The 24,182-nt window shown below is 45.6% G+C and overlaps 5 protein-coding genes across 5 annotated transcripts; 2 read left to right on the forward strand and 3 right to left on the reverse strand.

Moving 5' to 3' along the window:
* Positions 1-2,001: 2,001 nt before the first annotated feature.
* On the reverse strand, positions 2,002-8,221 carry LOC137900207 (tubulin-specific chaperone cofactor E-like protein). The gene is made up of 8 exons (XM_068744271.1): positions 8,203-8,221; positions 6,739-6,881; positions 6,493-6,632; positions 5,915-6,096; positions 5,580-5,836; positions 5,375-5,501; positions 5,165-5,281; positions 2,002-3,801 (listed from the first exon to the last, which is right to left on the reverse strand). Exons 2-8 carry the CDS (start codon positions 6,869-6,871, stop codon positions 3,456-3,458), a joined length of 1,302 nt encoding a protein of 433 aa, XP_068600372.1. The 5' UTR covers positions 6,872-6,881; positions 8,203-8,221; the 3' UTR covers positions 2,002-3,455.
* Positions 8,222-9,466: 1,245 nt separating this feature from the next.
* Positions 9,467-11,379, forward strand: plekhb1 (pleckstrin homology domain containing B1). Its single transcript, XM_068744953.1, has 6 exons — positions 9,467-9,503; positions 10,410-10,562; positions 10,646-10,748; positions 10,824-10,863; positions 10,976-11,066; positions 11,246-11,379. Exons 1-6 carry the CDS (start codon positions 9,467-9,469, stop codon positions 11,377-11,379), a joined length of 558 nt encoding a protein of 185 aa, XP_068601054.1.
* Positions 11,380-11,855: 476 nt separating this feature from the next.
* sc5d (sterol-C5-desaturase) lies at positions 11,856-14,690 on the reverse strand. The gene is made up of 5 exons (XM_068744719.1): positions 14,599-14,690; positions 13,952-14,163; positions 13,208-13,340; positions 13,006-13,106; positions 11,856-12,909 (listed from the first exon to the last, which is right to left on the reverse strand). Exons 2-5 carry the CDS (start codon positions 14,159-14,161, stop codon positions 12,445-12,447), a joined length of 909 nt encoding a protein of 302 aa, XP_068600820.1. The 5' UTR covers positions 14,162-14,163; positions 14,599-14,690; the 3' UTR covers positions 11,856-12,444.
* A 752-nt stretch (positions 14,691-15,442) lies between these two features.
* On the forward strand, positions 15,443-18,469 carry LOC137900080 (histone H3.3A). Its single transcript, XM_068744129.1, has 4 exons — positions 15,443-15,792; positions 16,752-16,895; positions 17,025-17,178; positions 17,273-18,469. The coding sequence occupies exons 2-4, from the start codon at positions 16,768-16,770 to the stop codon at positions 17,399-17,401; spliced, it is 411 nt and encodes a 136-aa protein (XP_068600230.1). The 5' UTR covers positions 15,443-15,792; positions 16,752-16,767; the 3' UTR covers positions 17,402-18,469.
* Positions 18,470-20,841: 2,372 nt separating this feature from the next.
* On the reverse strand, positions 20,842-22,676 carry LOC137900364 (homeobox protein otx5-like). The gene is made up of 3 exons (XM_068744436.1): positions 22,580-22,676; positions 21,615-21,766; positions 20,842-21,480 (listed from the first exon to the last, which is right to left on the reverse strand). Exons 1-3 carry the CDS (start codon positions 22,674-22,676, stop codon positions 20,842-20,844), a joined length of 888 nt encoding a protein of 295 aa, XP_068600537.1.
* Positions 22,677-24,182: the final 1,506 nt, after the last annotated feature.

Genomic DNA, 24,182 nt, shown 5'->3' on the forward strand with positions numbered 1-24,182 from the left:
TAACCCCCCCCCCCCCCCCCAAAGAAACAGTGGCGCACACAGGTGGAAACTTTGCTTTTCAAGTTGTGTGGCAGGTATAGAGTTGCAGCATTAACATGAGTCACTTGGCGTAGCATGTGAAGCCCTTTTTATTTAATTAGGAAAAGACTCATTCACAAGGTTATACGGGACATTTCATTTCCATAGATGCCAGAGAGATAGCAAGGGGAGATCTCGGGTGGATCCACGCTGATGGCGTCTGGGAAGGAGAGGGCCAGTCAGTTGGGTCTTTGTTGCAGAAGGACAGTGGAAGTAACTGGAGAGGCAGGGAGCAGAGAGACGTGTGAAAGGCTCCTGGGCCGAGGGCAGGCCCCGGGCTCCCATTAAGCAGCAGCGAGTGTCTCTGCGGAGCCTTTTTTCTTATACCTCCCACGTCTTGTTGTGTAAATGGACGCATTCTCTTAACCAACCGGTGAAAGAGAACGTCGCACAAAGACGGACAAATAAGAGTGAGCGGTTACAGATGACCTGCCGGGGTCAGGTGCGGCTTCCCGATGAAGCGGTTTGTGTCTTCTAAATGTCGACGATGGAGAAGCGGGAAAGATCAAGATGGGCACCTGGTTCTTTGGATTCACGAGGAACAGTGACGGCACTCTTTTCTTGGCTCTGCACGGGATGTCCCCAAAAGAGCTTGACTGGTTGTTAAACAATACACATAAAATGTCACTGGGATGACAAGAAGAAGAGTCGGCTCTGAAGCAAACGAGACCTTCGATGCAAAGACGAGGACGGTGGCCTGCAAGGTCAACACGAGGAAACTGCTCATCGCGCTGCAGCATCCATGAGCTCCGAGAGGAGTCGGCCCGAGAGGAGTCGACCCGAGAAGAGTCGACCCGAGAGGAGTCTACCAGAGAGGAGTCGACCCGAGAAGAGTCGACCCGAGAGGAGTCGGCCCGAGAGGAGTCGACCCAAAAAGAGTCACAGAAAGTGCCTCCTCGGCCAAACGGACCGGCGTCCCGGCGCCGAGGAGCGCCCGAGTGTCGGTGCAGCTCGTTCCTGAGAGGTTTTCCTGCTTTAGGAATCGTTGAGCTTTTTTAGAAAGCGGCAGAAATGGCATCAAAAGTTTCTGCGTGGGAACGGGGTCACAGGATCCAGAGTCACGTTATGGAGAAGCCATCAAGCCTGACCTTCACAAAGAAGGTCGCGGACTGGAAACCCACCGAGCAGTCACACGATCCTTGGAACGGACCACTCTAAGTGAACCCTCACGACCGGCGCCCGGCTCTGGCCTGCCCCCCCCCCCCCCTTTCACTGCGGTGAACCTCCTTCCAGTAACCCAAACCTTTGTGCCCCGGTGGCTCCCTCGCCTAAACGCACAATAGGCCCCGTTCAGCCCTACCGACCTCAACCCCGCTTCATAACGCAACGCGGTAGATCGGAATACCGGCCGCGCTTCCGGGTCCCGTTGTAACGAGCAAAGGTGCTGGGTGCACCGCATCCGTCCAGCATCCGTCCAGCATCCATCCCATCCATCATGCTCTTGCATGAGCGAGCACCTGAGACAACTTTGGTTACGGCTGCGTTCGTGAATGATGCACTGTTTTTTGAAGAAGGCTCCTTTTAAGGGTCCAGATAAGTCTAAAATAACTATTAACTATTGATCGGCTGTAACTATTGATCAGCTGTGGAGGCAGATAATGCAGGAATCGAGTCGTTGCTGTTGAGAAAGGAGGAGAAGGAATTTAGAGGGAATGCCCCAGAATCCAACACCGCCTGACACGTAAGGAACGGACTCCACACCGGCCAGGAAGACAGAAGAGCGTCGGTCGGGGTCCCGGCACGTCCGCTTGCCAAATAGATAGCCTGTGAAACGGAGCAGTGCATGCTGGGAATGCAAACATGCCGCTGGTAACACAAGAAGCTCCAGCAGACTAAATGTGCCATTACTCTACTCAGACTTCTGATTGGAGTTTGTGCAGGAAAGGATTCTGTGAATGGTTTTAAAGAAAGTTCAAAGAGAGAGACAGCAGAAATGATTCAGATTTATTTCCTCCAGAGAAGCACCGTTACACAGAACAACAGAAAGCAAACGTCGTGTGAATCATAAACCAAAACAAACGCTTGTATTTTTCACATCTGCAAATCATTTTTTTTTGGCATTGCTGAACGATGAAGGTGAGGAGGACGGATAATACGATAACACCCCGACGTATAAATGCCCATACACAATCAGAAAACGTTATTAATCCCAGAGGGACATTCCATGATTAAAATGCTTCCCACTCATCCCACAGCTGATAGAGTCACACCCCCCCCCCCCCCAAACAGAATTACAACTCAACTCCAGCCATCCACTGCACAAAGTACGTCCGGCTATCGAAACAATGAGGTGATGGCGACTCTTTTATTTTGACAGTTGCCTCTTCCTGCGACTTCCTGGCCAAGCAGAGCAGAGAGTCGCGTTAGAAACGTGATAAAACACACGTAAAAGTCCGGAATCCGGCCTCCGGCCGCGTGAGGCTCAGGATTTGGGGAATCTGCACCTCAGAGCTGGTTTAAACGCCGTCACCCGTCATTTAGCCAAAATTGTGTTCTATTGCATTCTTTGATTTTTTGATTTACAAGCCCTCATCCGGTGAAACCGCAGACAGGGAGTCAGGTAATGGGGGGGGGGGGGGGCTAAGCCTGAATGGTGAACCCATTCTAGCAGAAATGCAGCGGAAGTGTCCAGGTGTGAGGTTACCGTACAGATTGGGTCTCTGCTCCATTCATGGGCCGGACAGCCAGAAGACCAGCAGTAACTTGAGCATCAGCTCGCCGGACCCAAGCCCACCTCAGACCAGAGTCCGCTTTCTGGCCAGAGATGGGCACCTGGTTTGGAGGGCAACATTGAAGAGAGAGGCAGAGGAGTGAGAGGAAGAGGACGAGGATGAGGAAGAAGGAGGAGAGCCATCATCTCTGATGAGATCCGGGCCACTTCTGTGTGTGTCATTTGAACACAAAATACCATTTTGACGAGAGTTAAGATTGTTTTGGGGGCAAAGATTCATTTTGCAGGGGATTTGGAGCATTTAGCATTTTGTGTGTGTGTTTGTGGGACTTGTGTTTAGGGTTCTGGGAACATGAGGTAAAACGCGTGAAGGCAAAGTTCTGAGAAAAACTGTAAACACACTGATGTTCTCGTACAAAAAAATGATCAAATTCATTCTGCTTGGATCAAAACACAATATTCGTGTCGTGTTATAACATATATATTAGAATATTTTTCATAAATGAGATCTGCAGACTTAACTCCAAAGTCTTTGTGACCATTGAACTCCTATGTACAAATACACGGTTACGTAGTGGAGCGCATTCATCACTCAAAACATTAGAAACCTTACGAAGCTCAAAGCCAAAGCTAATTATCCAGCCAGTGTTAATCCATAATCCAACATTCCTGTCCCATCAGTCCAAAACCAGACGGCCTTCCTCTCTCAAAAGTTTGAAGAGCTGCAACGGCGTTTGACTTTTGGAACGACTTGAATCTCGTCCCCGTCTCGAATGCCGTAGGAATGGAGCGCTCGGGAGCCGCACCTCAGCTCCTCGGGCCCGAGGACCGAACACATCTCCCGGTTGATGTAGAACAGCCGGATCCCGTTGGTTGGAAGCTGCAGCAGCGCCTTCAGCTTTTTTTTCAGGTCGCCCACCGTCAGCTCCAGATGGAGGCTGACGGCCTCCAAACGTTCGTCCCAGCGGACGTTCACCGTGGGGCTGCGGGGGGTCAGGTCGACCTCCGCCAGCGGCTCCAGGTGACCGTATTTGGATACAAGCTCGTGATACCTTTAGGAGACAGAAGATCGCTGAAGGGTTTCGCTGTTTTGCTGTGAAACGTAACTGAATATCAAGCAAGTAAAAATACAATTAAGCTTCATAAATATTAATCTGGACTAAAATCACAGGTTCACTCTACACGCTCATTTAATAAAAACTGGCAAATGAAGCGCAGCTAGCGGCTAGTGTGTGTGTTTAAGGATCGCCGAGTTCTCCTGCTGCTCGGATGCCGTGAGAAAGCTTTCAGCCTCCTCGGGGGAAATGCGTATTTGAGATAAGAACCGAGGAACGATTAAATAAAATCCTGGAGAAAAGGTCTGTGCTTTCAAAGCGACTGGAACAGCTGGGCCAGTCAAAGCGCTTTTACCCTCCCCAAAACTCCACAAAGCCGACCCCCCCCCCCCCCCCCCCCAGGCCAGGAGCTTCTGGCAAAAAACTTGTGGTGCACCTTGGGAATTCTCCTCTAAGGCCACCGTGCACAAAGTGCGATTCTGAGAGAGGCCATTTGGCTAAAAGCCTTCATTTAAAGGTGGAGAAAGAAAAGGGCCACGAAAACAAGACAACGCCGCGAACATTCCAATTCTCCCAAAGTGCTTCCACGGACAGTCAAGTAACCGCGGCAACAACATGTTTGTTTGGTGCTTTAAACATCCCTTTTCTTCATGGTTGAAAGATAACCCGCTTAAAAAAGTTGATTAACGATGTGCAGCGAATATAATTACTCAAAACCAGCGGTACCCTGACCTCCCGCGGTATTAAGGTCACAGCCCCATCCCAAAGGAGAGGGGAGAGCGATGCGTTCACTGCTTACCGAGCGTGTCCGAGTCTAAAACAGGAAGGAGTTGGACAAGAGGAAACTGTGAGAAGGCCTCTGATTGGATGTCAAACATTATGACAGCATCAGTTGTAATGCATGATGAGAACGTATTTTCACATGCATATTGATGCCGGTGACATCACAAATCGAGTCAATGTCCCAACTTAAGGGTTGAGGATGAGAGGGGGGGGGTGTTTACTTTAAAAAAAAAAAATCAACCTGCTACCTCGTGTATCACTTTCCTCCCAAACAGAGAATTCCCAGCACAAAGGAGGCATTGAACAGGGAGAGACTGGAGCTATTGTCTCCCAAAGGTTAGCCCCCCCCCCCCCCCCCTGTCAAGGAATACACCTTCCTTCACAACCCCCCCTCCCCAACATTCTGCTGAGGTTAAGTGAACACAATTTCATATTAACACAGTGCGAAAATAGAAAAACATCAACAGGCGGCTGGAGATTCTGATCGTGCCTTTGCTTCATTTTATTGATATGATAAAACGTTATGGATGGAATATGTGATGTGGTTATTGATAACACCAGAATGACGACGCTGTACCTCTGAGGAAGCTCCGGTTCTGGCAGGTTCTGGTAGTAACGGATGAAAAGCCTCTCAGAATCCTCCCTGTCTCGATCCTCGACTACGCTGCCGTTCAGCACGGCAACGGACGGGAGCCTGCGGGCCAAAAGATCAGACGGCGATGCGTGATTAGCTAGTAAAGAAGTAAACGTTCAGGTCATTTCTATGTCTGTGTGGGATCGGCATCACCGCGCTATAAAGAGGCCACGCCTCTCGTGTCTGCTGTAAGGCTGCAGTAAAGGAATCCCCATCGCTCTGACTTCTTTCAGCTTCGGGAGGAAATTCAGCCGTTCAATGTCTTCCCACTTACTGAGGCCTGAATGGGCAGAAATAAAAACGTGGATATTATTCAAACGATAAAACGGAAGGACGGAAACAGGCGTCAACGCCTGACCCGAGTTGCTGAGGCTGATGGTGTGAAGTTCAGGGAAGAGCTGCTGCAGCGCTTCCCGAGTGTCGTCCACTGACTCCACGCCATTATCGGAAAGCACCAGTTTGCCGAGGCGCGGGTACATCCTCCCCAGCTTCCTCACTTCGGCCCATTTCTGCAGCCGGTTGTCTGCGATGTGCAGCAGGCGTAGCGACGGGCAGGCGGCGTGGCATTCCGACACGGCGTCGTAGCCGTTCAGGCACAGAAACAGCTCCTCCAGCCTTAATGACGAGAGGCGCATCAGCTGTGGGGGGGGAGGCTTTCACCGGGCCGGAGCGGCGCCACTTCACGTCACTTACCCCGGCGCGTGGCGTGTCAGAGTGTGCACGGTGGCCCAGCTGACGTGCGTGTTACTCAGCACCAGTTTTTGGACCCCGGAGAACGCATGCGCCATGCTGGGCTCCAGCTCAACGCCGCTCAGGGGGTTGGTGCAGAGATTGAGGAAGACCAGGTGGGGGATGTTGGAAACGATGGTGCAGATCTGGGGGCGTTATGTAAACAACCCCTACAGCAAGTTAATTATGATTTACACTTCAAACTGATACAGAATATAATCTCAAACAAACAAAAAAATCACGATATTCATTGATCTAAAAATCCATCTCGTGTGCTATTTTGTAGCAAGTTTAGTTTTTACTTGTTAGAGTTCGCTTGACCTTTGCCCTTGTATTATAACCCTCTGCGCTTGCCGTAGACAGACTTCAGACAGCTGAGTCCTCTTTTTAAATACACTCTGAATGCAAAATGATCTGTACACAGTTTCTTTTCTGGTGGGAATAAAATCAAGAGGAATAAACCCCCCCCCCCCGGCCGCCTTTAACAGAATACCCCTGTAAGAAATCGGTTTCTAAACGCCACGTCTTGGGGGGACGCTCACCTCCTCCCAGTCGTTGAGCTGGTTGTAGGACAGGTCCAGCTTCACCACGTGGGCACAGAAGGCTGCGATGTCGGACCTGTTCCCAGCTTTAGTGATTCCACATTGATCCAGAATAATACAGTTGGGCATGAACAAGCGATCTAAAAACAAACCAGCTCAGTGAATGATTCACAAAATGTCAACTCGCTCTAATCAGTATTGTGGAGATGAAAACCCCTGATAAGAACTGCTTGCAGCAGCTCTTACTTTTGATGGGGGACTCCGGCGGACTGGACAGAACCATGATTCCTTGACCGAAGGGGTAATTCTCCGAGTCGTATTTCTCAATGATCGCCTGAACAAAGGTGTGTGCCTCCTCTTCCTCAGATGGAGACTCCATGGTTCCAGCCCTGAACAGGGACCCACAAAGAAACAAACGTTTGATTTTAGCTATAGGATTATAGTATTAATGGTTTCACAGAATAAGGTATTTTATATTGATGTTACTGTCAAAGGAAGAGACACCAAATGACTTTTAAACTCTCTGTGGGACACAGAATCTGTCCATGCAGGTTTTTTTTTTAATGGTAATAATAACATTTATTTACGTTTTTGTTGTGTATTGAACGGGGACCACATGGGTAAACATTGTTATACAGCAGAAACTGATATAGGTTGCGTCATTCTGATGTCTGTTTGCGGCAAACTCCCAAATTGAGTTTCTTGAAATGAATGTAAAAAAACCCCCGACTGAACAGCTAAGAGACGAAATAAACCGATGAATAAGCAAGTGTGCACGTACAGGGCGGTCTGCGTGTCCTTGTCGCTCCAGCTGGCAGACTTTCCTTTTCTGCGTATTTGGATAAGAAGTTCTAAAAATAACCCGGAAACATCAGACAAAACCTTCCAGTACACAGAAGCAGAAACGTGAGAGCACACCTCACCAGGAATAGGTGCTCAGCTTCACAACCACAATCAGCTGATCAACTTGTTCGGCTGAACCGTTGATCAGAAAGAATTTTGATTCATCGCTTGTGTTTTTCCTGCTTTCTCTATTTTGCATCGTTGCGGTCCTAAAAGTTTGATACAAACTGGATAAAAAGGTCAACATTTTCATGGCAACCTCCCTTTAACGTTATGCAGTCATGATATTGACAAATAAAAATGAAATGGTATACTTTAATACAAATAAATTCACCCTTATAAATGTCACATTCTAGGTCTTTTTAGCATTTTACCGGACACCAAATTGTCTGTTCTTAGCAGAACTTTTTAAATGTAATTATTTAACCAGATCCTGCCAAAAATTGAATCAACTCTACCCATGCCAAAGATCCATCCTTACACGTCATTTCATAGGTGTTGATCCCAAAACGCCTCTAATTTGGCGGAAATAACAAACAGCATTAATTAATACTTTATGCCGAATTGAGTGCCGAGCCACAACGATTAATAAACAATGTCACCTATGGCTGTAGCTGCTAGATGGGCTTCAAAACAACCGGAACAAAAATTAAATGCCCTGTTTTTCAACGGGGTTCTTTTGTCCAGCCATTAGCGACGGGCAGTGTTCGCTAGTGTGCAGCAGCACCTTTAGCTTTCCTGATTAAGGTAACTTCAGTGGAGAATCGAGCCGCTGTCCTGACGTAACAACTTTAACGGTAAAAAAAAAAAAAAAAAAAAACGAATATTCAAACTAATACTTTATGTTTTCAGACTGAATGTACTCACCGTCACCGGAGCCCCTTCGTGTTTGTTTTCGTTGTACTGTACTTCGGGTTAGGTAACCTATTAAGCCCCGCCCACTCTACAGGAAATGACGTTGTTTAAATGTCTTGTTGTTTTTCCGTCTTCTTCACGGTACGAAACAAAACATTAACGTAGTAAATGCATCATTTGAAATTAGGGAGCGGCTACACTTTAAAAAGCTGTGGTTCGAGATATCTTCTATGAAGGTGTCACATCAAAACTTTGTATATATATTTATATACATTTAATTTTAGTATAATTAATAGTATAAATGATAAAAAAAAATTACTACAAAACAACAACAACAACAACAAGTACAAATCTTTCATTATACATAGAAATGTTTGGTTTTCATTTGTATTCATTTTATTTTATTTTCAGTGCTTATTTTATTTTAACGCCAGCAGGTGATAGTAACGGCTTGTTAGAGTTCATCCTTCGTTTAGTTTACTCTTGGATAAAAATTTAGATATTTCCATGTATGTAGAGAGCTTTAGAATAAGTGAAAAATGTAAACAAGTAAATGTATACATTCAAAGCTTTATTTAAATAAAGTCACAGGAGTATCATCAGAAATTAAAATTATTATAAATATATCATTATATTACTGGATAAGTATTATTAGATAATTACTGATGATGCACAAGTAAAAAATGTTGATGTTCCAAGTTACTTTAATATACTTTAATACAAATAAATTCACCCTTATAAATGTCACATTCTAGGCCTTTTTAGCATTTTACTGGACACCAAACTGTCTGTTCTTAGCAGAACTTTTGAAAGGAAATCATATCATGAGACATCCAGGAATGACTCTCATAAGTAACCTGGGGTCAGGTGCAATTAGGATAATCCTCATGTTGTTGATTCAGTTGTGGATTAACGAGTACATGTGTGTGGACCTGTGGAAGTGATGATATCACTTTATGGTAATATAAGATGAGTATACAACAATATATGGAAGTTATGGTACAAGATGAGTCAGGATGATAAATCAGTCCAGAAAGTGTGAGGATGATGAGGCGGGACATGTGGGTATAGACAAACACTCTTAATCCAGGGTGATCCTGTGAGTCATCCTTAGTCCCAGCCAGAGCCAGATTAATATACCGGCTCTTGACTGTCTGTGGGACGGTCGGGATACAAGCAGAATATATTATTATAAGAACAAAGAAATCTTAAATTCCTTCTTTTTCTTTACTGGATAATCATTATTACAACGACAGCAGGGACAGCAGCTCATCACATGGCGCTGCTGAGGTCAGGCTGGCTGTGGAGGCAGAGTGAGTATATATTTAGAATATTACACAGTCTTTCCTTTTCTTCACAGCAAGGGTTGTAATACTTTAACAAAATACTGTAAACTAGGGAGCTAGATTATTTTAAAATAAAGCTGGCCAGCTGCTCATTATATTTTTCTTTCTCTAAAGAATTGATCAAAAAATGTGTTTTAAAAAATCTATGATGTGTAGAGAAAAAATATCAGTAATATTTACAATTTGAACTGAAGCCACTATGACAGGAAATATTTAAATGAAAAAGAAATGTGGAGATAATATTCATATATTTGACAACAAACCTAATTGATGAAATTCTTATATTTTATTTAAGGGCAGATCTTAGGCCAAGGTTGGTTAAATGTAAAAAGAACAGGCCAATCAAAATGAAGCTAGCCAGACATGGACATTGATGATATTCCACATTGACCACGTTACGCGACAAAGTTATCACAGAAAAAGAAACTCATCCCCAAAGGGCTTCCTGGATTATATTGAAGATTAAGTAGAAATTAATATAAATAAAATACACTATTTTATTGTGACATGGACAATAGTATGTATTGGATTTATAGTCATTCAAATGGATTAGAACTATCTGTGAAGCGTAAAAATTTAAACTTTAAATATACAACAGAATGAAAAATTATCTAGAATTCTATCTATGATTAAAGTGAATGAAATCTTTATTTCCACCAAATGAAAAAAGCCAACAAAGTAAATTCTAAATACACAAAATTTAAATGAAAACTTACAAAGAATAAGTACAATTGATCTCATCCCACTACTTCACCATTATTTATTAAATATGAATTCCTCATAAATTTATGGGAAGAAATCTATCTATCTATCTATCTATCTATCTATCTATCTATCTACCTACCGGTATTTATCTATCTACCTCTCCTCTAGCTTCAGTCCTGAGGCGCTGGAAGCTGAACTGGTGTGACCTCTGGATAGACGGGAGTCTGTGCTTCTATAAGACCGAGAGCAGGCGAGAGCTGGAGCAGCGCGTCAGCCTCAAGACAGCCTGTGTAGATGTGAGATCTGGTCTGGAATGTGGAGGTAAGGAATTTCATGTGACATTAAATACCAAGAATCTCAGATGAATCACCCCTCTAACATTGTTGTATTTATTTTTTTTGCAGATGTGACGCCTCCAGAGAATAATCCCAGGGAGAATCGGGTTGTGGTCGTGCTCAGAGACGGCTCGACGCTCAACCTGTGTGCCAACAGTGAGGACGAATCCCTGTAAGCAGACTCACTTCACTCACCCTACCTGCTTTACAACTTTCCACTGCTTCATTCCTACTCATATATTTTCAGGGCATGGAAGCTGACTCTATTCGAGACAAGGAGAAACCCGGTGAGTGATCCAGACCTGGGACGTTGTCTCATTCTTTATCGTTTTTCATTTTATTCCCATCTTGGTCCTAAAAGCAGCATAATATTTGTTCTTTTTTTTTTGTTCTCTGCAGGTTTTCACCTATGACCCATATGATGACTCCTACCAGGCGATCCCCATCAACAGCTACCATACAGTCTACGTCACTCCCGGAGCAGGGCCTGGTAGGAGTCACCTCAACACAAACCTCATTGAATCTGCAAACCTTTTTTAGTTCTACAGAATATTTGTTTTACTTGAAGTAGGCATTGCGCAGCACTCAGACCTGTCAAATAGGATACATTTATTCAGGGGTATGTCATGCAGCAAATGTTCAACACGTCCTTCCTGTGCACTCTTATAGGAACCCACCACGTGGTCGTTCATAGGGACCCATTTGGGCAGGCGATGGAGAGCGTAGCACTGGGATTACTGGCCGGCATGGCGGCTGGGACGGCCATGCGGTCCTTCCTCTGGATGCCCTTCTTTTTCTGCTGAGTCATCTGATGCGACGTCGCTGCTACACGGTCGGCCCGTCTGACCCCGAGGACCAGAAGCCGGACTGTAGAAAGGCTTTCTTTAAAAAAAAAACAAGTTTCCCGTGAGAAAACGCTGAACATCCGCTCGTTGTGGTTTCCGTCATGAGCAAGATTTAAGAAGATGAAAAAGCTGCTAATGACATTTGTTCTTCCTCTGCTTCTATAAAACCGTTATCTACGACAAAACGGCATTTCTCTTCCACCGGTGGCCGTTTCTGATGTAGGAAAAGAACCAACGCTAGTCTCAAAGTTGAATTATTTCATTCTGATATTAATCTGATAATCATTTTATTGTAGAATCTGATAAACAACAAATGTTGGTGATTTCTTTAAGAAACAAAGACCTGTTTCAGGAGTAGAGGCGCACCAGATCCCAAGTGTTCATTCATTTTCAGATCAGCCAAAATAAAAAGACAACTACAACTTTTATCACTTTATTAATTAAAGCACGTAAAATATGGAACCTTTAAAGCGGAAATGAATTCTTAAAATAAAACGATTCAATGCTCAAGTGTTGTTTTAAAGTGCAATAAGGAACACGATGAAGCCGCCTTCCTCTGGATTACTGTAAATTAAAAGGAATACAGAAAAAGAGACCAGAGTTTATCATTTAAGCTTTGATGTCGGCGTTATTGAGGTTAAACCTCCCGACCAGGGACTTTTAATGTCGCCTTCCAGGACACCTCGTCCTCTTTGTTAATCTTCCTCTCTGTTAACTACTTTTCGGAAACACCCCGTTCACGCGACCAGACATTTGGTCTTTGTGCATCCTCTTCAGCAGGGTGGCACCAAAATGTACACAATTATTAGGTGCTAATCATTAAGGCCGCTCTGAAGCAGAAGCTTTGCCACGTTTCTAAGATTCCATCCAAGTTTGTGATTCACATCTTTGACTCTCGCGATCAAATCAATGATCAAATCAATCAAGTACAGACCAGGAGCTGAATCCTCCACCGAAGAATGGATACATGGTCTATACAGAAATATTGATCACTTTCTGTAAAGAAGTAGAATTTCTCTACTGTTACTCCTCCTTCCGTGCGAACCCTCCCTGGGCGTGTCCATTCACGTGACCTTTAGCCTTTGCTCTGTCGTCTCCCAGCTTTCCCTCTGCTCGTAGTTTCCGGATCAGGTCGTGGGGGCCGTTGCCCGTGAGAGCCGACGGGTGCCGGTAGGACCCGCCCAAGCGGTCCCACAGAGTGAAGTACTGGCCGTAGTTGTAGTCGAAGAAGAGGTGGTGGTCGGTGTGGTGGGCCGAGCCGTTGATGGCGCCCTCCAGAGCGCCAGGGACACGATAGTCCCCGTCGTGGATAGAGATGGTCCAGATGTTGACAAACACGTACAGAACCAAGTAGAGCACTTTGTGCAGGGGGAACAGGAAGGGGTAGACGTGGTAAGGGAGACCCTGCAGGAAGCCGTCCACCGGGTGGAACGCATGGCTGGCGAAGGGGCTGGCGATCTTCCACACGTGGTGAGGTTTGTGAAAGAGCTGTCAATCAGAGATACCGCATTTACAGGCTGATTTTAACGCGACGCACTTTACAAACGTCCATCCAGGAATGAAGACAGTGAAGACATCGCTCACCTTATAAATGAGCTTGTGATGCAGGAAGCGGTGAATCCAGTAAATGCACATGTCAGTGAAGAGCAGGAAGGAGATCATACTGAGGAAGAGCCCGGGCCAGCCTGAAAGCACAGAAGACCACATCAGCGCAGAGTCGGAGCCAGACGACGAGGACGGGGCAGGAAACGGCGGACGAGGCCGGTGAGGACATTCTGCGACTCACCCAGCGGAGACTCGCTGACTTTATCGTACAGCTTGCTGTAGCCTCGAACCTCAGCTAAAAACAAGGCCACCGTGGGAATGCTGATCCAGGGAAGGGAGCTCATGGCATATTTGATCTCCCTCTGAACCTGATTCTGTGTAGGATGAATGAAAACACACATTTATTCTGCTGTCTTCCACGTATAAATAAAAAAAAACATGCAGGTAGGACATTGATATAAAGTATAAAGCTCCATCACTTGTTCTACTTTCAAAAAGGTCAGTTAAAAAAAGAATCAGATTTTAAGTCTTATTTCGCCTCGATTCTTTGTCCTCTCATGAAAAACCAAACCGTTAAATAAAACATATCGTTATAAAGATGGCAAAACTGGAAGACAGAAAAAAGCGCCTCTACCTTTAACACGGAAAAGAAAGAACGAGCAACTGAGAACGAGTTCAGTTTAGCGTTTATAAGAAGTACTGTGTGTGTGCAGGTAAAGGACACCTGTGCATTTAAACAGTTTATATCCTAATATTGAAATGTTTTTGTCTTTTTAAACACTCGGGTTATTAACCTTTTTTAGCGTAACAAATAACTTGCACAAGTAATAAATAGCATTTCAATCCCTGTATTTATATTTTAAGCATTCAAATACCTTTTCCCAACCTTTTATAGATGTGAAATGTAAGTTGATTGGTTCATATTAAGAGATCATAATCGTTTATTACCACACCAATGAATAAAAAGAGGTACAGGACTCTCTACCTCTAAGAAGTGCGGGTGCTTCTTCAGATTGTGGTCGTAGATGAAATAGTAGCTGAGGGCTCCCAGGCCCAGATACAGGACGGCAGCCCCGAGGTTTGTGAGCACCAACAGGGTCATGGCCTGCCGCAGGGCGCCATCCTCAGGCCACGATGCGGGGTAGACGTACGGGGTCAGGACGTAGCGGTCAGCAACATTCAGCACAAGATCCATGTCTGGAAATAGAGAGAAAAGGGAGCACCGCGTTCCCCACAAGTCTTTATTTCTGCAAAAACAGCCCAAACTATTTCCATGCAGCTTTGTGGAAGGTGTGTTCAGGCCCAGAGGAGGGAAACAGGTCTACTGGGAACAATGGCGCCCATATTATTTATCAATAACAGCATGTATAATAACAATAAAAGCCTGTCAACAAACCGACTCTCCTGGTTGTAATAAATAACCACAAACGGTGAGCAAAAAAAAAAAAAAAACGTTTTGGAACCTTCCTTTAACAATTCAGCCTAACAAAAAAGTAAGAGGCCATTTAACGTTATATGTGACAGCTTAGTTATAAATAGCCGTTATTTGTTTATTAAGCAAACAGCTAATGATGCATTTCCGTTGTTTTCCCCGCAAAATAATATCTAAACTTTATCAGAATAACTCTTTACCTTGCTCTGGTTTGCTTGTCTTCCGGTAACAGCAGCCGAGGGAAGAGTGCCGTGCTGTAGATGAACGAGTAGCCAATCAACACCGAGTTCCCCTCTGCGTCAGAGAAAGGACAACCAATGAGCGCGTAGATCCACATCACGGCAGGCTTGTTGTTTATTCCGATTGGCCAATGGGAGAATCTGATCATAGTGGCACGCGCGCCTACCCAGACGCAATATTTGATATAATAGTAACCATTATTCAGATCATTGATATAGATTAATTGCACGAATAACCTTTCTCAGCGCTCATGTTTATTTTAAATAAACAGTTTACTATTTTCCTTTCAAAAATAAATAAAGAAATCCAACATCCTGGTTTTAATTGCTGTAACTGTCACCCATTCGCCACAAGATGTCGCTAAAGCTCCAATGCAGCGGCGCAGTGACGTAGGGCGACTGGCTCGAGGCACTTCAGCGATGACAGTAAATGACAGTAATTCCACTTAAGTCTAGTGTCTAAAGTACAAACACACTTTTGTCGTTTATTTAACTTGCGATATCAGTGTAAAATAGACTGGAAAGCGAATTGGGACCATGCATAAAAACATTATAGAGGTATTTACTGTGCCATGAAAAACTTTAACTACCTAATGTAGATTACTTGTCGGTATTTTAATCTATTTATTGATTACATTTTGCATTCTAACTACAATATTAATCTGCAGAATAATGAGTAATTCAAGCTATAAAATAAATTAAATGTAAGAGCTTAGAAAAACGAACGCAAAAAAAGCAGCCTAATTAAAAACCAGATGTTTCAGCCAGTTTTATTTATCTTTCTCTCCTTGATCTGCATGTTTATTTATTTTTTACATTTATGAATAAATGGCTTTGGGTCGTGAAAATTAAAATTGAATCAAAAAACAGCGTCAATCACGCCAGCTATAAAGTTATTAGATAATAACTGTTACTTTACTAACGCGCCGCTCTTCCGCCCTTCGGCTCGTAAACACGGTGTTTTACGGTGTTTTCACGGCGGACGAGGTTCGATTGTTTACCAACGTTGCATGACGGGAGACGAGATGATTGACACCGCCGCCATTTTGCTCCCGCTCTCCAGCTTCCATTGTGTGAGATGGTAAATATCTGACACTACGCCCCCCCAACGCACTCGAATCGGTAGCGACGAAAAACGCGATAAATCCACCCTCGGTAAGTCGCGTTCTCGCGTAATTTTTAACGAACGGAAACAATAAGAGTTTTCTGAGTTAAATGAGACGCGTAAAGTCGTTAATGGAGCCGGAACTACGTGTTATTTTCGACGTTGTCGAGCGGAGAGAAAGCGGCAGCCTCGACGCCCGGGCGGAGAGAGGAAGCGGCTCGGCGCTTCCACTGCCGAAACGTCCGCTCCGCTTTCACGGGGCGACGTCTGCGTCGCTGTTTCGCTCAAACGCGGCGTCTCGCCGTCATTCGCGGCGCCTGTTCGGTAGCTACGTTTCGCTGCTCGTCTTTGTTTACAACCATTGTTTGTTTTTTATGGAAAATGTCAAAGTTAAAGTCCCGCTCGTTCTCTGCGTTTCCGTAGGTTCGTTGGGTTCTGCGGCCATAATCTTGCGGAATGAGGCGGGGCTAAATTCGTTTGTCCCACCCTAAAAAAAAAAAAACATTCAGGACGGCAAGCTATTGGTTCTACAATGTGACCAATGCACCCGGTGATTGGTTGATTTGATAGCGAACCCTTTTGACGCGATGTGATTGGTGCACTCGGTGTCTGCGCCTGGGAAACCGGAGGAAAAGTTTTCCCAGATGGTTAAACGAAGACTTTTGAGCAACATTATAAACAATATTGTTGACTGAACTAAAACTTATAAAAAATAAAAATAAAAATAATATATTTAAGCGTAAACAGGATGAATATTTTTTACACGTCTTTTTTAATTTGTCATACCGGTATATTTTTTGCTGATTGATCACCGGCCTGTTACTGTAAAAGGAACATCATCCAGTGTTTCCATGGCAATTAAAGTGACGAGGGATTGATTTGGTAATGTGGCAGTTATTGCACTGTGTTGAACTTACAATCGATAACAGCGTGTCATACAAAATAAATATAAAACTTAAGGTAAAATAAAAGCTATACACAGAATTGTACTTTCAATACTCCCCCTCAGGTGATACTTCGTTGTGATGGCTCGTACCAAGCAGACTGCTCGTAAGTCCACTGGAGGAAAGGCTCCTCGGAAGCAGCTGGCCACCAAGGCTGCTCGCAAGAGCGCCCCGTCCACCGGGGGCGTCAAGAAGCCCCATCGTTACAGGTAATGCTGGGGGGGTCCCCCCCCCCCCACCAATCAGCCGTTTCTTTGATAAATCCTGAACCGACTGAAGAGCTGCTGGGAAGTCATCTGTCGGTGGACGTTGTGTCTGTGTCTGGTTGTGTGTTCCAGGCCCGGCACCGTCGCTCTCAGAGAGATCCGTCGGTACCAGAAGTCCACCGAGCTGCTGATTCGTAAGCTGCCCTTCCAGCGCCTGGTGAGAGAGATCGCTCAAGACTTCAAGACTGACCTGCGCTTCCAGAGCGCCGCCATCGGGGCCCTGCAGGTCCGCGAGTTCCTGCGTCCGTAAAGCGGCTGAAAAGCTCGGTTTGGTTCTGAACGCGAAGCTGTCCCCCCCCTCTCTCTCTCTCCCTCTGCAGGAGGCCAGTGAGGCGTACCTGGTGGGTCTGTTCGAGGACACTAACCTCTGCGCCATCCACGCCAAGCGTGTCACCATCATGCCCAAAGACATCCAGCTGGCACGCCGCATCCGCGGCGAGCGCGCTTAGACGACCTTGTGTTTCACCTCTGTCCTCTTTTCTTGACTTGTCCCTGCCCTCACTCCTTTACTCCACCCTAGTTACCCCCCCCCCCCCCCCCATCTGCCCAGCTTCTCAGTAGACTTTAGAGTAACCCTGTTCATGTAAAGAGTTAGAAATATGTTAAAGTCTGGTCTCATAGATTTTTGTTGGTTTGTTTTTGTCTACACCAAATGATTTTAGATCATTTCATGCATGTTAAAAGTTATACAGATAAGACTCAACATGTGCACACTCACTTAAATCGTGTGTGGGTTTGGGTCCTGCCTCCAAAGCAAGACCCCCCCCGCCCCCGTAAAATTCACCTGGATTCTTCCAGAGGCCAGTTAAAACAGCAAAAAGAGCTGAAGCAGAGGGACGAGTCCAAGGGGCTAGTCTGCTTAAGGGGAGCCACAACTTCCATAGCAGGGTGCTATTAAAGCTAGTCCCGAGGCCACCGCCCCATCTGAACACCTTCCTTCCCATCCAAGCCCCCCCCCCCCTCCTCGCTGCACCTGTTCCAGCCAGCCCCTTCACCTCTGTCTGTGTGGAAGTCTGAGCTCTTATCTTTCAACACAAATAAGAATCTCTTGGTTGCTTCAGACTTTTGGTTATCATTGTGAATATGTTGTTGTTGTTGTTGTTGCTGTTTTTTTACACATATAATTCATAGGTGGGCATCTCATTACCATTTCTACAGACACCACAGTGAGTGAGAAAAAAAAAAAACACGGAAGGGCTTCTGAGTTTTTAACTTCTATTCTATTGGCAGCCACAAGGGGGCGATGGCGCCCGCCTCCTCCTGTTTCTTGTCTGTCTCCAGCTCCAACGTGTGTCAGCAGTAACGTTACACTCTGCATGTTTAGTCTGTGTTTCCTGCACTCTGTAGAGCTGAACATATAATCTCTCCTCTTAAATACTGATGATATAATATAACCTCATATTTGTTTTCTTTTATATTTTTCTTATTCCTTGAAATTTTCAGACGTATAAATAAACTGATCTTTGTATTTTCCAAATTTCTCATATTATGGTGGTAATAAATAGGTGTTAAAACAACCCGATGCTTCTTGTGACTTTTTTGTTGTTGTTTGCGAAATTTCACACAAACTGTCACATTTTCAGGAAATGTAAAAGGTACGAAGACGCGGCCAGGATGAACCTCAGTCCAAGAGGTTTCTCATGACATTTAGGAGGTTAGGCCAATCATTGGGGTTTTTAAAGTCACAAATTATTGTGACTATGAGATTTGATCTTTGTCTTAAATATGTGTTGCATATTCATGCACTCAATCACATGGTTTGCCACTGTCCTCTGTCATGTCTTTTCCTGTCCTCTAATTTTTGCTTTCGTTCCTCCTCTCCATTCTTCTCCTTTTAAATATCTGTTTTTAATCTGTACTTGCAAATATTGGGGGAATAAGAAATAAAACTTTTGGTTATTACAACCCTTATAGTTATCAATTACCTTATTATAGACTGGTTATATATATATATTTTACTTGGGTTATAACACAAGAAATACAGCGTAGTAGTCGATGGTTGGGGTTCTTGTCCTGGTTCTACTGATGAGTGTTACTACACTCAAATCATTCATCAATGAACGTCTACACTTGTGTTCTTCTGCCTCGGGCGAGTATTATTTGTGTAAATATTCTCGTTGTGTTTTAAACTACAATTTGTATCACTACTTTCAATGGTATTTGTTTTTTCTGAGTCAGTTTACGGATGCTTTCATATCGTTCCTGTTTTCTGTGTTTCACCTTCCTCAAGGTCTGCTTGCCCCCCCCCCCCCATCACATCTGCTCCTCCCAGGGATTACATCGTAAATGTCTGCCTGGAACTCTCGGGGCTGAAGAGGAGATTACAAGTGTACAGCGCCTTCTGAGAGAGGCTAACCAATCAGGGCTCGCAGACCCAGGGATTAACCAATCACAGCACGGAGGGGGAGGGCAGGGGGATTATACTGAGTGCTGAGCGGGATTAGGCCAGTGTTGAACGCTGGGAAAAAACGCTTTGAAATGTTTCCACTCGCCTGAATGAAAATGTCGTGACGTGTTTAAAGTGGGGGACAGATATCAGATGATCGCCATAGCAACAAAAGCAGAATGTGATTTCTTTTCTTTGTGCCAGAATGACACCAGAATTCTCTGAGGAGTGAAAGCGTTTGTACCAATATGACTGTCATTAGGTATTGATTATTATTATGATTATATCCTGCTTAAATTATCTTCACTATAATGGAAAACCTGCAGGAATGACGTCATTGAATCCAGACCGGGCGCCACAATGTTGTTTTGGAAAAGCACAAATCCTCTTTAGCCGCCATCACAACGCAAGCAAAGCATTTGCCCGTGAAATATTTGGACATACATGATGTCACAGTCACGTGCCGGACGGTAATCAGGTCATGTGAGGATTTGCAACTTGTCAGAGGAGTTGGGGGAGATTGGTGTGGTGCTGGTGGGGGGGGGTGAAAGAAGGGGAGCCGCCAGGCTGGCATCTGAGAGTTGGAACAAGTGACAAGAACCACTGTAGGAAAAAGGCTTTATTAAACGTATTCAGACGCGTGGGATGCTACATCTGGGGGGGGTGGGGGGGCGAGGTACATGCGAAGTAAAGCAAAGAATAAAACAGATACAGCAGGAAAGATGGACGAAGCGAGGAGGGTGCCAGGACGGGAAGAGAGAAGGAAGTGAGGCTCCAGGTGGGCGAGATAGGTGAGCGACAGAGGGGGCAATAATCCCAACTAATTCACTTAGAGCATTGCTGAAGGGAGGCTAAGAGGATTGGGACAGTCCCAGAATCAGATCAACTAAAATAACCAAGATGGACCCGGTCCAGACCCGGGTTCATCCACGGACCCCCCCCCCCCCTCCGAACTGTAGCTCGATCCATAAAGGGCACCGCAATCAAGCCCAATCCTGCAGAGCAGAGCGTCTCATTGGCTCCGAGCTCAGAGGGGTAACATAGATGAGTTGAATCAGTCACAAAACGAAAACAGAAAGTCTAGTTTTACCATCAAACAGACGGGGGGAGGGGGGGGGGGTAATCCCACTAAGGGTTAACACTGTAAAACGCAACACAAACGCTTCAAAGCATCTAAATGCCACCAAATTCAATGTTTAACACGTAGCATCAAATAGTAAATAAGCAACTTGACTTCGCTCTATGGAGACGCAGGTTCAGAACAAAATGGACGCCGTGCGGCGTGCCTGAGTCCGACGGTCACGTCAAAAGAGGAGCCGGCTCGGCGTTGACGCGCTCCTACGGGCGCTTTAGAAGCTTCTGTCCTCTTATTTGATGCGGGGACACGGAGGAGACGGCAGATTCCACAGAGGTCACCTTCACAAAACGAAGAAACACCTTCACAAACAAGTCCTCTGGCTGGAACCCCTTCACGCTAAACCTCACAACCCCCCCCCAGACTTTCTAGAGGACCTGGAACTTCCAGGAGCTTTGGTCCTTGTGATCCAGGCAGTCCATTGTGGTGAAGCCCAGCTTCCAGGCCTGCTGGTCCTTGTAGTCCAGGCAGTCAACAGAGGTGAACCCCAGGGAGGAGGCCGTGCTGTAGCCCTGCGAGGACAGCGAGGCCGGGGACTGGCTCAGAGAGCCGCCCATTGAGGGCACGGCGATGGGGCTGAGGGCCCCCACGGGGCCCGACAGCTGCGAGTGCATGGGAGACAGGTATGCACTGCAGTCCAGGCCGGTGAAGTAGGAGGTGGTGCTGGCGTAGCCCTGGGCGTAGGCCGGCGGCTGGCCGTAGCTCATGGGGTAAGGGGAGGGCCGCTGCATGCACGCCACCGAGGAAGAGGCCAGGGGATCCGGGAGGGGCGAGATGGCCGGGCTCCAGATGGACACGGCGGCGTTTCCGGCGGTGGAGCTCAGAGCCAGGCTGGGGCCGGACTGGGCAGAGGAAGGGCTGTAGGAGCCGGACGGGTTCGGGACGGGGTCAGGGGCGCCGGGCTCCTGCACTGGAGACGCCTTCTTCTTGGGTGGGCGGGGCTTAGACTGGCCACTGCTCTGCTGCTGCTGCTGGCGGCACTTTGCACGGCGGTTTTTAAACCAAACCTGGAAGACGCAAAAGACGATGTTAGCGGAGAAAAGTGATCGATGTATTATTGAAACGATAAATACGGCGACACTGTTGTGGAACACGGAGACGTCTGACCGCCATCTCGGCTGTAAACCTGCGTCTCCAGCACCTGAACGCGCGACTCGGGCAGGTTGATCTTGAGGGCCACTTCCTCCCTCATGAAGATGTCTGGGTAGCGGGTTTTAGAGAACATCGCCTCCAGGATATCCAGCTGCGTCCGCGTGAAGGTGGTGCGTTCCCTGCGCTGCTTCCTGGGCGTGGCTGCGAACAACAGACAGGGAATCATTCCACCGAAAGCAATACAGAGACGACAGTGAAAGATAATTCAGAGCCTTTGGCTGGGTTTGATATGAATATAATAACAATATAATGGATTTTTTTTGCCATATTCTCTGTAGGAATATTGTAATTTAGAAAAAGTTACTTTTTTCCCAGAGAAGAGTCATTTACATTTTATTCATGTAACTATAGTTTGTACAGTCAAACTGATCTACTCGCGATGGTGCGCTGCCAAATGCCTTGTCATGTTTGTTTCAGAACGAGTCTAGTGAGCAGAGCGCTCAGAGATGGAGCTCAAACCGGGATCAACACCAGAACAACACACTCGACAAAAAAAAATAATCTATTTTTTAGGAGTCCTCCTAACAGACATAAAAGTATTACCTCCCTGCCGGAGGAAATTAAAGCGCCGATCGTTTTTGCATTTTTATCTAAGTCTATTGTGATTAAGCATAAGGTATATATACTTAAAGTCAAAGTAGTGAAACTGTCGCTTTCAGTGACTAAAACAAAAACCAAAGAAGATTAAAAGCTGTGCTGCCGCAGAGAAGAAGAAAATTCAAAAATTAACCTCCTTTAAAATCACCAGAATGAAGCGGATCGTCTCAGATCGAATGAATCCGCTCAGTGAAGTATTGATGACTGTATATTATAAACAGGCTCGACTATGATCCACGCGTGGCCCGAGGCTCTCACGCACACTGCGTGGGAAATGAACTCCATGAGCAGGAGACAAACACGTAAACATCCAAACAGATACAAGTTGTTGTTGTTGTTTTTATATCATATACTTACAGGGGTACGCGACGGTGGTGTGGAGCATGTCCATTCCGGGAGCGGCCAAATTTAACCCGTTCATGGTGTAATGAGGCTGCTTTATGTAGGACATCATCCTCTCAGATGGCTTTTAAGTCCCGTCGGTTGACTTCTGTGTCGGACACGCAACGCGACAGCCGAGGGCCTCTCGGAACTCCGCTGCGTCGGATCCAAGCCGGTGCGCACTGGAGCGTGACGCGCCGGAGCCCCAGAAAGCGTCGGTCTGTAGTTTGAGTCCTCACTGTGTGCCGTCGAGCAGCAGAGCTCGCTGCAGCCTCCTGAGCATCTGAGCGGCTTCCGAGAGGCGCAGTTAAGTCATTACGCACGCAGGTGGAGCGGACCCTGCTGTGCGCCTTGGGAAGATTGCTCCACTGGGTTTCTTTTGCGCCACAACGCTGCTAATTAGAAACCCCTCCCACCGCGCACGCACACACGCACGCACACACGCACACACCTATACAAGTACAAATACAGAGTATTTGAAGTAACAGGTTTGAAAAGTTACAAAAAGTTAAAAAGTTTGTGTCGATAGATAGATAGATAGATAGATAGATAGATAGATAGATAGATAGATAGATAGATAGATCCATGATAAATGAAGTAACACCACCTAATGCATGTGTTTTATTATTGTTATTTATATTGTACATATTTATATTGTGGCATTCATATAATATTTTTTCTTCTCGTAGGCTTATGAGGAATTCATATTTAATAAATAATGGAGAAGTAATGGGATGAAATCAATTATACTTATTCGTTGTATGTTTTCTTTAAAAGCAATTAACCTGCTGTCAACAAATTTAATTTCCCTTTCATATTTCACACACACACACACAGATGCACAAAGCTCATTTGATTTATCATAATATGCTTTATCTGAAAAGTAAGTATCCAGATAAAGGGAGCAATCCGTTCAGTGGCGGAGCCAGAAAGGAAGCCGGAGGGAACTGTAGCTGCACAAATGGGCAAAAAGTTAGTTTGTAGCTGACTGTAAAAAAAAAAAGAGAGAAACACAAAGAGACAGAATAAAAAGATGGAAAGCGTGGCAATGAGAGGATGTGAAGAGGACGGAGAGAGCAGCGAGAGCAGACGAAAGGAGCGACCTGCAGCAGAACCGGATACCTGCAGACCCAGTTCTAAACTGAAGGATGAAAACAGGGGACCCACGGGGGCCCGCTGGGCTAGCCGACGTGCTAACAGGTGCTGGCGTAGCAGGAACTTTGTGAGCAGCGGGGTAGTTTTGGAACTATTGGTTTAGATTTAGTCAATATTATGGTTCTTTTTTTAGCTGTAATATTTTTGAGGTTTAATTGTAAATTACTTCAATTGATTGAAGATGATGACGAAGATGATGACGATGATGATGGTGATGATGCTGCGGCACACAATGCAGCTCGTTTTGTTTGCGACAGCAAACAGGGAAGTGGGGAAGAAGGCTGAGCCGGTATAATCCCTGCCCTTCCCCCTAAAGATGGATTTACATGCAGGCACTCTTAATGATGCAAGCGTGCATTTTTATTTTAGCAATGGGGGGGGGGGGGGGCTCTGGATGATGGAATGGGAGAGGAAACAGGTAGAT

The sequence above is a fragment of the Brachionichthys hirsutus genome, chromosome 10 (assembly GCF_040956055.1).
Source record: "Brachionichthys hirsutus isolate HB-005 chromosome 10, CSIRO-AGI_Bhir_v1, whole genome shotgun sequence".
Lineage (NCBI taxonomy): Eukaryota > Metazoa > Chordata > Actinopteri > Lophiiformes > Brachionichthyidae > Brachionichthys > Brachionichthys hirsutus.

What these genes read in the sequence shown, in the direction of transcription:
- plekhb1 (XM_068744953.1), top strand. Translation starts at nt 9,467, where the DNA reads ATGGCGCTGCTGAGGTCAGGCTGGCTGTGGAGGCAGA. An exon ending in AGGCTGGCTGTGGAGGCAGA is followed by an intron (nt 9,504 to 10,409) that starts GTGAGTATATAT and finishes CCTCTCCTCTAG; the next exon opens with CTTCAGTCCTGAGGCGCTGG. An exon ending in TCGAGACAAGGAGAAACCCG is followed by an intron (nt 10,864 to 10,975) that starts GTGAGTGATCCA and finishes TGTTCTCTGCAG; the next exon opens with GTTTTCACCTATGACCCATA.
- LOC137900207 (XM_068744271.1), bottom strand. Translation starts at nt 6,871, where the DNA reads ATGGAGTCTCCATCTGAGGAAGAGGAGGCACACACCTTTGTTCAGGCG. An exon ending in GCCGGAGTCCCCCATCAAAA is followed by an intron (nt 6,633 to 6,738) that starts GTAAGAGCTGCT and finishes GTTTGTTTTTAG; the next exon opens with ATCGCTTGTTCATGCCCAAC. An exon ending in CATCAGCCTCAGCAACTCGG is followed by an intron (nt 5,502 to 5,579) that starts GTCAGGCGTTGA and finishes CTGCCCATTCAG; the next exon opens with GCCTCAGTAAGTGGGAAGAC.
- LOC137900080 (XM_068744129.1), top strand. Translation starts at nt 16,768, where the DNA reads ATGGCTCGTACCAAGCAGACTGCTCGTAAGTCCACTGGAGGAAAGGCT. An exon ending in AAGAAGCCCCATCGTTACAG is followed by an intron (nt 16,896 to 17,024) that starts GTAATGCTGGGG and finishes TGTGTGTTCCAG; the next exon opens with GCCCGGCACCGTCGCTCTCA. An exon ending in CCGCCATCGGGGCCCTGCAG is followed by an intron (nt 17,179 to 17,272) that starts GTCCGCGAGTTC and finishes CTCCCTCTGCAG; the next exon opens with GAGGCCAGTGAGGCGTACCT.
- LOC137900364 (XM_068744436.1), bottom strand. Translation starts at nt 22,676, where the DNA reads ATGATGTCCTACATAAAGCAGCCTCATTACACCATGAACGGGTTAAAT. An exon ending in CACCACCGTCGCGTACCCCT is followed by an intron (nt 21,767 to 22,579) that starts GTAAGTATATGA and finishes TGTTGTTCGCAG; the next exon opens with CCACGCCCAGGAAGCAGCGC. An exon ending in TGCCCGAGTCGCGCGTTCAG is followed by an intron (nt 21,481 to 21,614) that starts GTGCTGGAGACG and finishes TGCGTCTTCCAG; the next exon opens with GTTTGGTTTAAAAACCGCCG.
- sc5d (XM_068744719.1), bottom strand. Translation starts at nt 14,161, where the DNA reads ATGGATCTTGTGCTGAATGTTGCTGACCGCTACGTCCTGACCCCGTAC. An exon ending in AGCACCCGCACTTCTTAGAG is followed by an intron (nt 13,341 to 13,951) that starts GTAGAGAGTCCT and finishes CATCCTACACAG; the next exon opens with AATCAGGTTCAGAGGGAGAT. An exon ending in ATCACAAGCTCATTTATAAG is followed by an intron (nt 12,910 to 13,005) that starts GTGAGCGATGTC and finishes TCTGATTGACAG; the next exon opens with CTCTTTCACAAACCTCACCA.